The sequence below is a fragment of the Belonocnema kinseyi genome, chromosome 3 (genome assembly GCF_010883055.1).
Source record: "Belonocnema kinseyi isolate 2016_QV_RU_SX_M_011 chromosome 3, B_treatae_v1, whole genome shotgun sequence".
In the NCBI taxonomy this organism is placed as follows: domain Eukaryota; kingdom Metazoa; phylum Arthropoda; class Insecta; order Hymenoptera; family Cynipidae; genus Belonocnema; species Belonocnema kinseyi.
This window is the reverse complement of record NC_046659.1, coordinates 90,796,604-90,813,053: the sequence shown is the minus strand read 5'-3', so window position 1 is coordinate 90,813,053 and position 16,450 is coordinate 90,796,604. Positions and strand designations below refer to the sequence as shown.

At 27.7% G+C, this 16,450-nt stretch overlaps 2 protein-coding genes across 2 annotated transcripts in view; one reads left to right on the top strand and one right to left on the bottom strand.

The window, feature by feature from the left end:
* Positions 1 to 16,450, bottom strand: part of LOC117169579 (WD repeat-containing protein 74) — a 43,774-nt gene that overhangs the window by 5,925 nt on the left and 21,399 nt on the right. Inside the window, exons 2-5 of the mRNA XM_033356016.1 lie at positions 8,537 to 8,836; positions 3,118 to 3,259; positions 2,935 to 3,030; positions 2,487 to 2,793 (exon numbers count right to left, since the gene is read on the bottom strand). Of these exons, the coding sequence (XP_033211907.1) occupies positions 2,487 to 2,793; positions 2,935 to 3,030; positions 3,118 to 3,259; positions 8,537 to 8,594 (603 nt within the window). The 5' untranslated portion in view covers positions 8,595 to 8,836. The remainder of the gene's footprint in view (positions 1 to 2,486; positions 2,794 to 2,934; positions 3,031 to 3,117; positions 3,260 to 8,536; positions 8,837 to 16,450) is intronic.
* LOC117169578 (cyclin-dependent kinase 14) overlaps positions 13,620 to 16,450 on the top strand; it is a 19,492-nt gene continuing 16,661 nt past the window's right edge. The window contains exon 1 of the mRNA XM_033356014.1: positions 13,620 to 13,747. Within this exon, the coding sequence (XP_033211905.1) occupies positions 13,702 to 13,747 (46 nt within the window). The 5' untranslated portion in view covers positions 13,620 to 13,701. The remainder of the gene's footprint in view (positions 13,748 to 16,450) is intronic.

The following is a 16,450-nucleotide window of genomic DNA, read 5'->3' as shown; positions in this document are numbered from 1 at the left end:
AACTATTGAAACTATAATTTTGCACACTATCACAATAATATAAAAGTTCAGTAACAAGAAGAATATATTAAAATATCAAAATAAATGTTGTCATGAAATCGTCTGACCCACTCGATTATTTTAGGTTAAAGGAATATCAGTGTAAAAAAAATTGTAATACTTACCGCAATAACCGTTCCATCAGGAGCTAAGAATTCCTTTTTCCAAACGATCTGATCCTTTAAAAAGTTATCTTCACACACTACTTGTCCAGGATTAACAACGAAATCCTTTCTGACACGTTTAATTACTTTTTGCCAATTTTCAACCTCATTTTTTGGAACGCAGAAAAAAACTTCTTTTACTCCACTTGAGCGGGCTGAGTCGTACCCTGATTTACAGTTCGGAGCTATACATCGATTTTCGCCCATTTTTATTATACATTTATCCGTAATTGAATAAAATACGCCAGAAAGACTAGAGATTTATCATATTTCACAAGTTTTTACACGCAAAATAATAACAGACTAATGCAAAAGCGAAAATCGTATCACCCCCCTGGTTAAAGGAACTGATTTTCACCCAAACTAGTGAATTATCAACTAAAATGGTGAATCTTCGAATAGAATAGTTCAATTTTATACCAAAAAAATGAATTTTCAAGCATAAAGGTGACTTTCTACAAAAAGGCGATTTTTTCACAAAGCATACATAAGTTTTCAAACAAATAGTTTAATTTCTAAATACATAAAAATAAAGTACTAAATTATGAATAAATTAGATTAAACTGAGATAATCTGAAATTGAACAAAACTATTCAAATATAAAAACTTGAAATGTACGGAGAACAAAAGTTTAATTAATTAAATATTTGACTTATAAAGATTTGGAAAAGCGGAATAGCTTTATTATTTCCAGAAAAAAAATATTGTTCAACCAAAAAAATGACTAATTTATAAAAAAAAAATAGTTACATTTTGAAAGAAAGTGATGAATTTCCAACTAAAAGAATAAATCTTCAACTAAAATAGTTGAATTTTGAATTTACTTCAAAAAACTCATTTAAAACAAAATAAAAAACGATTTTTTAACAGAATAGTTAAATATTTTTATAAATAAAGAATTATTCTTATGACTTATAACTGAAAACAAGCAGTATTAATTTTATTTTCTGATAAAAATCTCTAGTTTTCTAACCTAATATTTCTAATGTATTCTTTTTGGTTAAATATTTTATTATTTGGTATAAAGTTGGGTTATTTTGTTGAAAATTCACAATTTGATTAAAAAGTCATCCGTATTGCTCAAAATTCTCTTTATTGGATTAAAAATATAAACGTTTTGTAGTAAATTGTTTTTTGATAGACTGATATTTGATATACCAGTAGAGACTGGTATTTTTTATTGAAAATTAATGAATTTTGTTGAAAATTAACTTTGCTGTTGTTAGAAAAGTAAATTATTTGTTGGAAAATTCAACGATTTTGTAGAAAGCTTGTCTTTTGACTTAAGGGCATGTGACACAGCTAAATACCTATATTATCGACCACAGTTTTTTAGTTCAATGAATGTTTTTTTGAACCTAAGAAGTTTTTTTGTAAATAAAATATCGAGCTGAAACTTTGGGAAATGTATTAGAGTACAATAAAGTACGTTTACGTACTGCATTTTGGTAGGAACTTCACTGAAAATTATTTCATCTTTTTTCTGAACCTCAACATTTTTTGAACGTTCGAACTTTTTTTATACATAAAATATCGGTCTGAAACTTTGAGAAATGCAAGAGCTGAAAGAAAACTACGTTTAAGCACAAAGATTAATAATAAAAGATGTAAAAAAATATATTTCAAAAATCAATTCCAACGGCATCAGCCGGTAACGTTGTACACGAAAATACGAAACCTGGCGGCCACTAGACGAGGCTCTAGAGGTTACGTATTCTTGTGTACAACGTTACCGGCTGATGCCGTTGGAATTGATTGTTGAAATATTTTTTTTTACATCTTTTATTATTAAGCTTTGTACTTACACGTAGTTTTCTTTCGGTTCTTGCATTTCTCAAAGTTTGAGACCGATATTTCATGTCTAAAAAAAGTTCGAACGTTCAAAAAATGTTGAGTTTCAGAAAAAAGATGAAATAATTTTCAGTGAAGTTCCTACAAAAATGCAGTACCTAAACGTACTTTATTGTACTCTAATACATTTCCCAAAGTTTCAGCTCGATATTTTATTTACAAAAAAACTTCTTAGGTTCAAAAAAACATTCATTGAACTAAAAAACTGTGGTCGATAATATAGGTATTTAGCTGTGTCACATGCCCTTACAATTCAACAGTTTGGATCATTTTATTTTCTTTATTCACTGAAAATTCTTTATATATTTTATATTATATATCTTTACATTATTTATATAAAAAACAGTGACATTTTACCAAACCCCTCCTCCCTCAAAATCAATCCCAAAAATTGAGCGGCGCCTAAGATTACAAGAAAGTTATGTTACTTACATGTCCGTATTTAGAAGAAGTTACCAATTTTGACGAATCAGGAAAGAATCCAATATCAGAAATCCAAACAGGCACTCTTAATTCTAGAGAATCGTTTTTAACGTTCTTTGCAACGAAAATTTGCTTCTTTTTCTCCAAATCAAATAATTGTAATGGATTTTCCAATCCACCTGTGGCTATTATTTCCTTTTTTGAAGTTGACTGGCGCATTCTGTGTAAATTAGGACCAGCGTTTATTGCAACACCATCATCCTCATCTGGCCTTTGATAAATCACATGTCCTGATTTCCTGGCTGCCAGAAGTGTACTGAAATTATATAAAACACATAAAACAATAATCAAAGATGAAACATTCCAATGAAATATTAAAAAGCATGGCTATTACAATTTATTTGATTTTTCTCAGTGTTAATAGTACAACCAATCATAATATTATTTTTGAACTTACTTATTATGTCTGCAAACTCCAATAATAATTCCTTCACCTTCCGTACATTGAAAGGAACGCGCAAAACTTGATAGCTCTGTATTGAAAATCTCGACACTACAGTGAAAAAATGAATAGGTTACTTCGATATTCATAAGCCGATCTAAAAAAGCGAAATTTAAAAAGGTTTTTCTTTATTCCCACCTTGCAGATTCCTTTGTACCACAACCTACAAGAATTTCTGTCTCTTTGTCATTACCCCATGATAATGCAGTTATATTTCGGTTACTCGGTATGGGAAATTTCTGTGAATTTGTTACTTGGAAGGTACCATCCAGCGATATACCTAAATTAATGCAATATATTAGTGATATTCGTGATTTTATAGTATTCTTTTAAGGAATATTAATGAAGTGGCTGAACGATTAGAGTTCCTTAATGCCCAAGAATTTATGTCAAGCAAATCCTCTCGAGAATATGCTCAACATTTGAAGCATTTATTATTGAAACAAATATATATTTTAATTAATACATATATTTAGACAAGAACACTTTAGAGTGAAATAAACATATACTTTATTTTTTAATTACAGAGTTACTACATGTCAGGTAAATCCAGAAGGTCATGGAAAATCTGACAGGGAATTTTCGATAAACTAAAGTTGAAGTTAATTTTATTATTATGGTTAAAAATCACAACTATTTGGTTGGAAATTATTCTGTTTTGGTGGAGGATTCAATCTATTTTGTTGAAAATTCATTTTTTTTGCTGGAATCAAACTATTTTTAGTAGAAATTTAAAATCATTTTTTGTTAACCCTTTGTTGCACATATTTTTCTGTTCAATGGATTTACTTGAAAATTCTTACTCGGGGGTTTTCGGGGTCGCTGATTACGAGTCTGAAGTCAGAATTTCGAAATTTTCAATTCAAAATAGCCGATTTAAGATGGCGATTTCAAATTTTTTAAAAACGAGATATATGATCTTGAAAATCTCTACTTGGGGTTTTTTGGGTTCGCTGATTACGAATCTGAAATCGGAATTTCGAAATTTTCAATTCAAGCTCGCATATATCTTTTTTTCAAAATGTTGGAACCGCCATCTTGAGTTTTAATATCTCCAAATTCTGACTTCAGATTCGTAATTAGCGACCCCATAAATCCCCGAGCATAGATTTTCAAGCTCGCATATCTGTTAAAAATTTCGGAACCGCCATATTGAATCCACCATCTTGAATTTGAATATTTCCAAATTCTGAATTCAGATTTGAAATCAGCGACCCGAAAAACTTTCGAGTAGGGATTTTCAGTTTATTATGTTGAATAGATTCTTCAAAAATAAGTTCTTTCGAAAAAAGTAATTGTTTTAAATTTGTTTATTTATATAACAATTATTATAAACAATTATGTCAAAAAAATCTATATTATTATGTTATCTTACTTATAAATCAGCTATTGAACAAAAAACGACTTAAATACGTTTAACATTAATTAAATGGCAAAAATCTGAAGTTAAGTTGGTGGGATTCCATGTTCCCACCGTGCAAGTAAGGGTTAAAACACCAAATAACACGTTTTCCATTGAGAATTCATCTTTTTTGGTTGAGAATTTCAATTAATCAGTTGAAAGTGGAACTACTTTGTTAACAATTTATTTATTTGGTTGATGATTGATCATTTTAATTGAAAATCTTAATTATTTATTTGAAAGTTATATTTTCTAATTGAAAATTGTTTTAACCGAAAATTCAACTCGTACATGTTTAGTTCAAAATGTATCTTCTTGAGTTGAAACTTCTAACATTTGGTGTAATATTCCTGAATTTTATTGACAATTCATCTTTTTGGTTGAAAAACCCTTTAAAAAATCTAATATTTGGTCGAAAATCAAAGTACTTTGTTCAAGGTTGATCTTTTTTGTTGAAAATTAATTATTTTTTTATTTAGAATTAATTTTTTAACTGAAAATCTAACTTTTCGATTCTTGGTCCCACATTTATATTTTTCGATAAAAATTTAATCTTCTCAGTTTAAAATTATAAATTTTGTTAAAAGTTTAATTTGATTGAAAATTATTTTTTTACTGAAAATTTAACTATTCTATTTTTAGTTGAAAATTTATCTGTTTTAGATGAAAATTCAACTATTTGTTGAAAATTCGTCTTTTTTTGGTAGAAGAGTACTCTCATTAGTTGAAACTTAATCTTTTTGGTTAAACATTAATTTATATGGTTGAAACTTTAACTACTTTTATTTTTTGTAGAATATTCATCTTTGTAACTATTCTATTTGGTAGTCTATTCGGTATCTCTTTGGTTGAAAAAAGAACGATTTAGTTGAAAATTCATTTTTTTGTTGATAGAAAATTCATCTTTTTGGTTGAAAATTCCACTATTTGGTCTGAAGTTCATATTTTTGGTTGAAAATTCATCATTCTGATTAAAAATTATTATTTTTTTTTTTAATTAAGATGTAACTTCCAGTTTTCTTTGAAAATATATATTTTTAGTTGAAAATTAATTACCTTTGCTGAAAACTCGTTTTTTGTTTGTTTGAAATTTACTTCTCTAACTGCAAATTGAACTATTGAATTGTTTTGTTGAAAATTAAATTTACTTGTTTGAAAATTGAATGTTTTAAACGAAAATTTAATTACATTTTTCGGTGAAAAATGACTTTTTGTTATGAAAAAAGAACAACTATTTGACTGAAAATGCTCATAAATTCGCATTAAATTCTCAAATCACATAAAGGTTGACCATATTCTCGGGTTCATAAAAAAATGTGATAAACATTTGTTTACTTCACACACGTCGAAAGTCAAAAATGAAATTTCAATCATTTACTTTTTGCTTTTACCGTGAAGTGTAATTGTTTATATTTAGGTCCACAAACGAATTAGCTTTTTTCAAAGCCAGAGTCGGCCCTTTTCAGGGCCACCAAATATTTTAAAATAAGGGAAATATTTTTGTTTTTGTAAAGCATGTAGAAAGATACCAAACAATTGGCTCTTATTAGGGCCATAACATATTTTAAATGAAGGAGAATATTTGCAATCGTGTTCAACATACAGAAAAATTATTAATAATAATCTTCGAAGTTTTCTCTCGCTTTTGGTGGGTTGTTTTTATAATAAATAAACTTAAAAGGTTTACAAGACTTAAAATTCTTCAATTTTGAACGATGAAAATGACGGTCATTTTCTTTTCATAGAAATAGCAAAATTCCATATTGAGCACCTACATAGTTAGTTTTACATTTAATAATTTTCGATTTCAATATTCCAAATTATTTTATTTCAACTTTAAACGTACAAAATTCTCTGTTTTTTTAATTTTTAGAAATCGTAGAATATCAAATTTAAAGATAATTCAAGTTGCAGAATTTTCAATTAAAGAATTCGTTATTAAACAATTTTGAATTAAGTGCATCCAGAATAAATTCAAAACAATAAAAAATGAAGACAATTATTTCTCAAAATCAAGCCTTAAACGTCAAAATATTTTAGAACCATCCATAGATAATTGAATTATTTTTTATTTGAAAATAACTCAAAATATTAGATCATATATCACAATCTTGTTTTGTATTATTTTTATTTTTAATGTAATATCTAGAAAATGTTCCGACTTTTAGTTGAAAAGAACTTTATTAGAAATTCGGTGAACAGAAAAATTCAAATTTTAATTTTCTAAGGTTTTTTATAACCTTTTAAAACTACAAGTCCTAAATCCTCAAATTATCAGGGTGTCTACTCAAATCCTGAAAAAAATCCCTGACAGTTTATTATAAATAATGTTGATTGAGTCCTTCCAAATAACTAAATGGATCAGTTCTAGGAATTTAATCAATATGCTTAATTTAGAGAGTTTTGAAAAAATTTGAAAAAATTTATTTAGATAATTATTCATTTCTTGAATACGTTCCTAAAACCCATGAATTTGAATATAAATTAAAAGAAATTTCTATTTTCTCTCCAGACTGAATCCAATAAAACCAAGCACGTTCTACATATAAGTCGAAAGGAAACGAAACGAAAAAAATGTCCACGAAGTTATGCGTATTTGAATGTTGTGCTTTGTTTTTCAAACAACAATAATAATTCTTTAAACCTCTATAACTTTTGATTTAATTAAGATATTTATCATATTGCCTGCATAAAGCTGATTGCATATCTAACTTATATTAGCAAGATATAAAAAGAAGAGCAAGATGTATTTTTCAAAGAACTCAAATGATGCCTTCCTCCTGAAAGTATAAATTCAATAAAAAATTTGTGAAAAATATAAGTGTGGTTTTTTGAGAAAATCGATTTTTAATATTTTCAGAAAAACAGCTTTCACTTTCTTAATCTGCGACCCCTTTTAAATGTTCTGGTATAATTTAAAAAAAGGTGTCAAAAGTTATAGAGGTTTAAAGAACAAAAACATATATTCTTTACACAAAGCACAGAATTCAAATACGTATAACGTTGTGGATTTTTTTTTTGTAAATCGGAAAAATAATTATCGCTTAATTTCCTCTGACAAAAATCCATTTTTCGAGAAATTCTGCTACTTCGTGTGTAGAAGCTGTCTGCTTAGAAATGGATTCGATCCACATATACTTAAAATTAAGTGCATATTTAACATATTATTATTTTGAATGAAAGATATTTTCATGCTGAGCAGACACTTAAAAAAAAGGGAAAATATGGAGTTTTTCACGAAAACAGGGAAATATATTCTTTTAAATAAAATGATTGTTGGTACTTTATTTTAAAACAAAAATCATTATAGTTTGAACAAGAGATTTGGTATTGTCAATTAAATAAAAAAATATATTTTAAAGTCGAATCTCAAATTTCAGTAATTTTACTGCACCTTAGCGTTATACACCAAAAATTGCTATTTTAATACAAAAATCATTATAATTTAAACAACATTTAGAATCTTTTAACATTTTTTGATTATTTTAGTGTTTTATGTCAGAAATTTTTAGTTTTAATAAAATGATGCCAAAAGATTTTAAAAAGATGCACAACTTTTTACAAGTTAAAGTTATGTTGAAGTTTCACACAAAATATTTTTATTTTAAAAGAAAAATAATTATTATAGTTTAAATAAAATTCAGAAATTTTTGATTATTTTAGTATTTTTTGTCTGTAATTGGTATTTTTGATAAAAACTTCGAACAATTTTAGATTATGTTTGCGTTAGATAAACGCACGTGATTGTTCTCTAGCGCACGTGATTGTTCTCTAGTTAAAATTAAAACCAAATGTTTTTAATTTTTTTATGATGAAATTACTCCAATTTTAACCTTTTTTAGTTCACAATTATTTAGCTATAAAGGATTTTCATTGAAAATCTTACAATGTTGGAAAACTTCAATTTAAAACGACAAAATGTAGAACGTTCACTTCTTATAATCTAAACATAAATTTTATGAACTGAATTTATTTATACGATAAATAGAAAAAATATTTACGCAAATTAGAGCGTCAATCATTTTAGTTCCACTTAGCGTATAGGTTTAGTTTTAGAAGAACAGTTCAGGCTAGCAAAGCCTATTTTTAATTGAGGTTAGATTATGTGTCATTTATTTAGATATAGATAGTTTTACATATAACTACGGTAGTTACCTTTTAAACTTGTTGATATACCACCAACGAAAACATTAAAATAATCTTCTTGTGCCATAATTTCAATTTGTAAACAACAAACACCACACGGGCGACACGGATCACATGCAAATCTTGTTCCGCTTCTTACTTTATAGTTTTGATAACTTATTATCAAAACTATATTTCCGAATATGCAATTGTACACTATTCCTTGATCATCAATTGTCTAAGCGGTCTAAACTGTCAAATGATTTTTAACCTTTTTAACACAATCCACGCAATCTGTCCACATGGTTATTCCAGGTTATTCCAAGGCTTCTACACAATATAGAGAATAAATTATTCAGATAACTTCTAACGGGACAAGATTAGGCATTAGGTGGGGGAAATTCAAGATGTCAGCAAGTCTGCATATGGGCGACACATTATTTTTTCAATAACTTGGAAAACATTATTTTTTACAATAGTGCTTATTTGAATATTTTTGTTTATTTTTCAAAAGCTATTCAATGCACTTAGGTATTTTCACTTCAACCACCAGCTAACTTCACTTCGTTGAATTAAATAATTCTTAAAAAATGGAAACTATTTTTAACTATAATAATAATATTTTTATATATAATAATTATATATAACTATTTATAACTATAATAATTATATTAACTACGATAATTGAATAATAATTATTATCATTATATATAATTTTAAAAAATCACAACTATTTTCCCCTCAGCATTTAACGAAGTGAAGTTAGCTGATAGTTGACATAAAAATAATAATATCTTGCAAATACCTAATAATAAAATAGATTTTTTATAACGACTGTATTAGGTATTTTAATTTCAACCATCAGCTAACTTCACTTCGTTAAAAGCTGAGGGAAAACAATGGATCAAATGCATGGACGTGAAGTTAGCTGTTGATTGAAGTGAAAATACCTAATTATTTTGCTATTTTGTAATTGAACAGCTTTTGAAAAAAAAGAAATAGAGGAGGAAATGGTTTTAAATTTAAATTATTAAGTGCTTTCACTTGATCCACCAGCTAACTTCACTTCATTGACTGCTGATGGGAAAACAAGGGACCAAATGCACCATTTTTGCCCTATTTTGCTAATATCTTCGTAAAAACTAATTTTGTCTATATAAGTGTAGTAAAAAAATAGTTTCTATTTTTTAAGAGTTATTTAATGACATAATAAAATGATAGTAATTACTATTCATTACGAAGATAGCACAAAAATAAAGTTTTGTTCCATGCATTTGGTCCATTGTGTTCCCCCCAGAACTCAACGAAATGAAATTAGCTGGCGGTTGAAGTGAAAATATCTAATGAAATTTTAAATTTTAAGGCAGGAAAATTTAAAATATTTAAAAAATATGGAGTATTAAATTAAAAAAATTATTTATATATTAATATATATATTGATATTGATCTGATATCAGCCTTAATATTGCCATAAACATAATGTACATAGTAATATAAATTAATATAAGTATTGCATTTTGTATTAACACGGCGGTAATACAGGGCCTTAAATGTTGCGTAGCGCTGACAAACTTCGTGTTGTCGGGATTTAAAAGTTTGTAGTTCGAAACCAAAAAGTGTGTATTGGAAAATTAGCTTTATTTTAACAAGTAAAATTAATGTTTTTAAGCTAATATTTCAAACGTATAAAAAATAAATCGAAATTTCTTTTTATTTATCACAGGTTTCCATCTTTTTCTCGTTTTTGATTTAAATGAGAATTGAATTAATAGAACCCAATAAGAAAATCCAATTATTTTTCGTGAAAGTTAATTCTTTTAGGTTCAAATGTTTATTAGGATATTGTAGATTAATCATTCAACTTTTTGGGTTAAAAATTTGATTATTTTATTGGAAATGTAAGAATTTTGTTTAAATGTCATTATGTTTGTTGAGTACTCAATATTGTTTGGTTGTAATTGTCTTTTTTGTTTGGAATATTAATGAATACATTTGTTTTTGACAATTTAATTTTTTTGTTGTTCAAAAATTCAACTACTTGGTTAAAAGTTTAACTACTTTCTTAGAAATTCATTTTTTTCGGATTCATCATTTTAATTGAAAATTTATTTCTTTGTTTCAAAATGTAACTATTTTGTTTAAAAATGCGTTTGTCGGTTAAAACTTCCTTTTTTAATCAAAAATTTAATTATTCCAGTTGAGATTTATCACACAAAATGTAACAATTTATTTGAAACTTCTTTTTTTTTTGTTGGTTAAAGACTAATATTTTTTAACCGAAAAATGATCTATTTTCGCTAAAAATTCATTATATAATTTGAAAATTAATCTTTTCGGTTGAAAATTTAACTTTTTCATATAAAAGCACCTTTTTTGCTTGAAAATTCAATAATTTCATTGAAATTTGTGTAATGATTCATTGGAAGCTAGTTTTTTAAGGTAAATTAAACTATATTTAGTTCAATATTTGTTTTTTAAATTTAAAAATTAATCTTTCTTTCTGGAAAATGAAACTGCTTGGTTCTTTCTGAATATGAATAAGACAAAATGGTTATTCATGTCAGTTAGTAACTGAATTATAGCTATGAATGAGATATTTTTTACTTATTAATCTTTTTTTGCTGAAATATTCAACTATTTTGTTGAAAATTCGTCTCTTTTAGTTGAAAATTAAAGTATTTAGTTGAAAGATGAAATAATTTGTGCAAAATTCGTCTCTTCGGCGTGAAATGTCACTGTTTTATTAAACATTTACTTTCGTTGAAAATTCGTCTTATTTGGTAAAAAAAAAATTTTGCTAGAAAATTGATCTTTAGGGTTGAAATCTTAGAAATTAAAACATTTAAAGCGTTTTTAATTAAATTTAATATAATGTGAGGGTATCTTTTTACGCACCATGGATTTTGAATTAAGCGAGGCATTAATATTTTACATAGTAATCTAGATGCGAACCACATATGAATTATTAATTCAATGAATAATTCAAAAACGAGGTTACAAAAAAGGTACCTGAAAATTTTTTAAAGTTTCAGAAACTTTGGTATAATGTAACGTTTCATTGATTAACATCCCTATTTTTACCATGACTATGTTTGGACATTGGTATTAATATTTTAAAAGGGTTTCTCAAAGAACAATCTTTCTGTCGAACTGGTTCAATCCAATTATAAAGGCCATAAAATTCATGTTCATCTACGGTGACCTGCGAAATGTCACGTAGGTTACCTACGTGACATGTCATGTAATTGGTCCATAATGACAGCATGTAATCACGGATTGGTTTCCCACCTTTTTGGAAACCATTATTTCCTAATATTATAAATATAGGTCCTGAAACGCCTATTTTCTCTCGCTATATTTTTATCTGAACATTAATAACTTTGAAATAATAAAAACTAAAATAAATAATCTTGAATTAATAATTCTGGTGCGAGACGCACGCGTAAATCACAAAATGTGAAATATTGTTAGGCATTTGGTTTTTGTGAATCGAGAATAAATTAGGATTATTGTTCTAAGAATCAATCCGTAAATAATTGGATTTATTGTGCTTTGAAAATGGAGTTTTGCAACAAAAACCCGAATATTTTCCCTAAAACTCTTGTGTTCAAATGAGTAATTTGTTTAATCGGTTTAATCTTACAAATTCCCTGATATAATTTTCGCGGTAGTCGATTTTCAAATCAACGCAAGGCAGCATCTGACCACGATTCACCCTCCTCTAATCATCGTTTAGTCGGATGGAATTTTCTGACTGCAGCGACAAACGGAAATAACATCTGATCAGAAAACCATGACTTATTGTCTGCTATCTCAAATACTGGGTATGCAAAATACTTGGTATCCTAAAGAAAAAAATGATTATTGCATTTTAAAAATAAAATATGATAAATTATCGGTTGTCAAATTTATCCTCGAAAAGATCCTTTTTAGTTAAGTGCTACTTTAAAGTTAGTGTGAAATAAATTATATTAAAATATCGACCGAAAAGCTGCTTAGTTTAGGTTACGTAGAACTTTAAAAAGGAAACAAATAAAAAAGTCGAAAATGGTCATTCCATTTAATTTATCACTTAAAAGAAAAAATATTGATATCAGTGCAATCAAAATTTGGTTTAATTTTCTGATTTAAACTGATGTTCCACGAGTAGTATTCTACTACGTAATATCCTTATTTAACATTTGTTACTTTATTTAAAGGGTTTTAAGTTCTACATAACCTCTGCTTAACACATCCGTCGATTTTTTTATTGTAATTCATTACTTGCTAAGTTTAAAATGGCACGGAACCAAAAATAGTGTTTTAACTCTTTCCGTGACTAAATCCGACAACCGATATACTATCAAATTTTATTTAAAAAAAAATCATTATTGATGTTATTTTTAAAAACAGCAATGCATTTTGCATAACCAGTATCCGAGATAGCAGACTATAAGTCATGGTTTTCTTATCATGTAGTGAATGTGAAATAGCCTAATTAATATACTTCTACACTTGAAAAAATGGCGCTGAAATTTAGCCAATCAGTGAATAGTCGTCGCGTCTGCGCTCTACGAGAGTGGAGTGTGGACAGCTGTGGCCAGTGCAATGACGGCTGTCGCTGAAAACTGGGTACTTGGCAAGTTGGCTATTGGCATTTAGCAATGGTGAGCTGATGAAAAGTTGTCAAAGATCCGTAATCAAGAAGAAGAAGAAGAAGAAGAAGAAGACGGCGACTATCGTCGCGGATGATTTGTTCCGGGCAGTGGTGGCGTGCGTGAGCACCCGCCATAAAGAGTGCAAAATATTCGGGCAGGATTCTTCATTGTTCGCCAAAGACATTCTTATTGTTGTGCCAAGAAGGTTTAAAAAATGCAGATCTCTGTGTAGTTGTGTGTGAGAGAGATCCAAGCAATAGTGGGAGCATCTGAGGAAACATTTAAAGAGAATTTTTCACTTTTTAAGAAGGAATCCTGTTTGAAAAGAGGGCCATTTCATGAAGATTATTGACGCAGGAACAATCTTCCTAGCATCACCAATCACCATTGTGGAAAAGGAAAGATACTCTGGCGGGGAATACTTTGCCGGACTTTATTTGAGCGTCGGGTGGCGGGCCGACGGACCGTCACCAAATCGCATCGAAGTGGAGTCACACATTGGCAGTGCGTCACCGCCCATATGTGATGTTTTCCGTGCGTGAGAACGAATGAATAATCATGTATTGTCAAGACAAGGGCTCGACGGCCTCCAAAAGTAAAGAGGGTGAGTTTTATCTAGGAACCTCTTCATTCCGGTATTGTCTAGTTTCTCCTTCTACATTGAAGACCTTCTAGTTTGCATAATTCATTGTAGACTGTTATTTCGGGGTTTTTGTTGTAACATGACAAGGGATGAAATCATACAAACTTTGTGCGTAACTCTAGATGGTATATCAATTACCGAGGAAGAATAATAGGGCTTTTCATTATAACTAACTTGAATGTCAGATGAGTAAAGAGGTGAGCAATATGAAACAAAACTAAAAAATATTCATTTTAAATGAACTAACAACTTTCGGTAAATTAAAAATTATATTTATTTAAATATCTAGAAACTTGTTTTGACATGTCCGGGCATTGGTCATTTCATTTATGACCTTAAATTAATAGATAGAAGGAAAATGAACATGATTTTTCAGTGAATATTGTTAATATATGGGATATAAACAATACTCTGTAAATGCATATCATGGACTTACAATTTCAGTTTTAGAGTGAAAAGCCCTAAAGCAAACATCAGGGTTCATTGATCATTCATAGGTATCAATCAAATTTTAAATTCATGAGCAAAAATGGCGGATTCAAACCCTGGAAGTCCCTAAGTTGATTGTAGAATTGGATTTTTTTAACAAAACGTTAGAAACTGCTTTAATATGATGCAGGGTGCCCGCTGGACCGGGAAATTGGGAATTTTTTGAGACTGGGAAATGACAGTGAATTTTTTTTTTACTGTGAATTTTATCAATGTTTAGAATTTGATCTGATAAAAAACTTTTTGAGTTGCTGAACTGTAAATATAAATTATTTAATGATTTTAAAAATTGAATTGCTGTTCCAGTATTAAAAATGAAACAGTAATCGAGTTCACAAGATGATTGAGAATCTTCGATGTTAAACAATTTACAAATTTTAACGTTAAAAATGGAATAGTTGAAATATTTTAATTTTCTACCAAAGAGATGTATTTTCAAATAAAATCAAATAAAATTGTAATAGTAATTTCAACTCAAAATGATTTTAATTTTAATTAAAAACAGTTTACTTATTAAAAAAAGAACACAATTTCAAACAAAATAGAGTGAATCATCAATCAAAAAAAGACACATTTTTAACCAAAAGTTTGCATTTTTAAGACAAAAAATCTATTTGTATAAAAACAGATGAATTTTCAGTGTAAAAATTGATGTTCAATTAAGAAAAAAACTAATCTTCAACACAATAGTTAAATTTTTAACACAATTAAATTCTACCAAACCGACGAATTTTCAACAAAATTGTTGATTCCTCAACCTAAATAGATTAATTTTCAACAAAGAAATTGCATTTTCAACTAATAAAGAAGAATTTTCAAAACAAAAATACAAATTTCCAGATAAAAATGGAGAAATTAAATTATTTTAAAAAGTTAATTTTTTAATTTAAAAAAAAAACTGATTTTCAGCACTATCATTAAATTGCCAAGCATAGAGATGAATTTTTAAATGAAAATGATAAATCTTCAACCAAATCTTAGCTTTTTTAATAAAGTAGTTCATCTATCAACTAAGTAATTGCGTTTTAAACAAAAAATAACTTTATTTTAAATAACTCAAATTTTAAGTTTTCAACAAGAGTTAATTAAATTTTTAAACAAAGAAATGAATTTTCAACTAAAGGAATGCATTTTTAAGAAAGTAGTTCAACCTTGAACTTAGTAGTTAATTTTCAACTAAAAATATTTTATTTTAAATAAAAAACATTTTATTTCTACCGAAACGACGGATTTTCAACACAACTGTTTCAGTTTTGACTAAAAAGATGAATTTTTACAAAAACAAAAATAACTTTCAACGCAATAGTTAAAATTATAACTAAAGAGATGAACTTTTTAACGTAGATGATAAGTATCTAACCAAGAGAATGCATTTTTGATTGCAGGTAAAGAACAATTGAATTCTTCCAAACCGATGAATTTTCAACAAAATAGTTTCATTCTCAACCTAAACCAATTATTTGCATTTAAAAAGTTAAATTTTCAACCAAAGAGATGAATTTGTAACTAAAACGAGGAATCAAACACAAGGATCAATTTTTAAAAAAGCAGTCAAACTTTCAATCCTGAACGAAAAAATATTAATTTTCAATACAAACCTATTTTGAACCAAAAAGATTAAGTTTCTACCAAAAGCGTTGACTTTTTAGGGACGGCTGAAAAATCCCGAAAAATAAAATTCCCGTTACTGGACAGTTTACATTACCATATATTTATATTTCCGAATTGGAAAGTTCCTGATTATAGAAAAATTCTGAAATAAAAATTCCTTCACTTTATTTTATTTTAATATACATTACCGTGCAAAAGTTTATGACCACCAATTTTTTGATGACTGATAAAGTTTTCTTAATTTCAATGATGTCAGAGTTAAACATTTGTCTCTTTAAAGGTTTTGATTGCTTGAAAAATTATTTTAAAATGAACCCAGGATGAATCCAATTGGACTATTTTTAAACCAGGTATTGCAAAAATAGTGTCAATTTCAATGTTTTTTTAATTTCAATAACTTGCGTAATAATCAATATTTTTTAATGTTCTTGTGCTCACCTTAAATCTATTTATTTATAGTATCGCAGCAGCTTATAAGCATAAATCTAAGATAAAAATCCTATCACAGTCCAAGAACTTGAAGTTGAAAAAATGTTTAAACATGTTATCTGTATGAGAATAAAA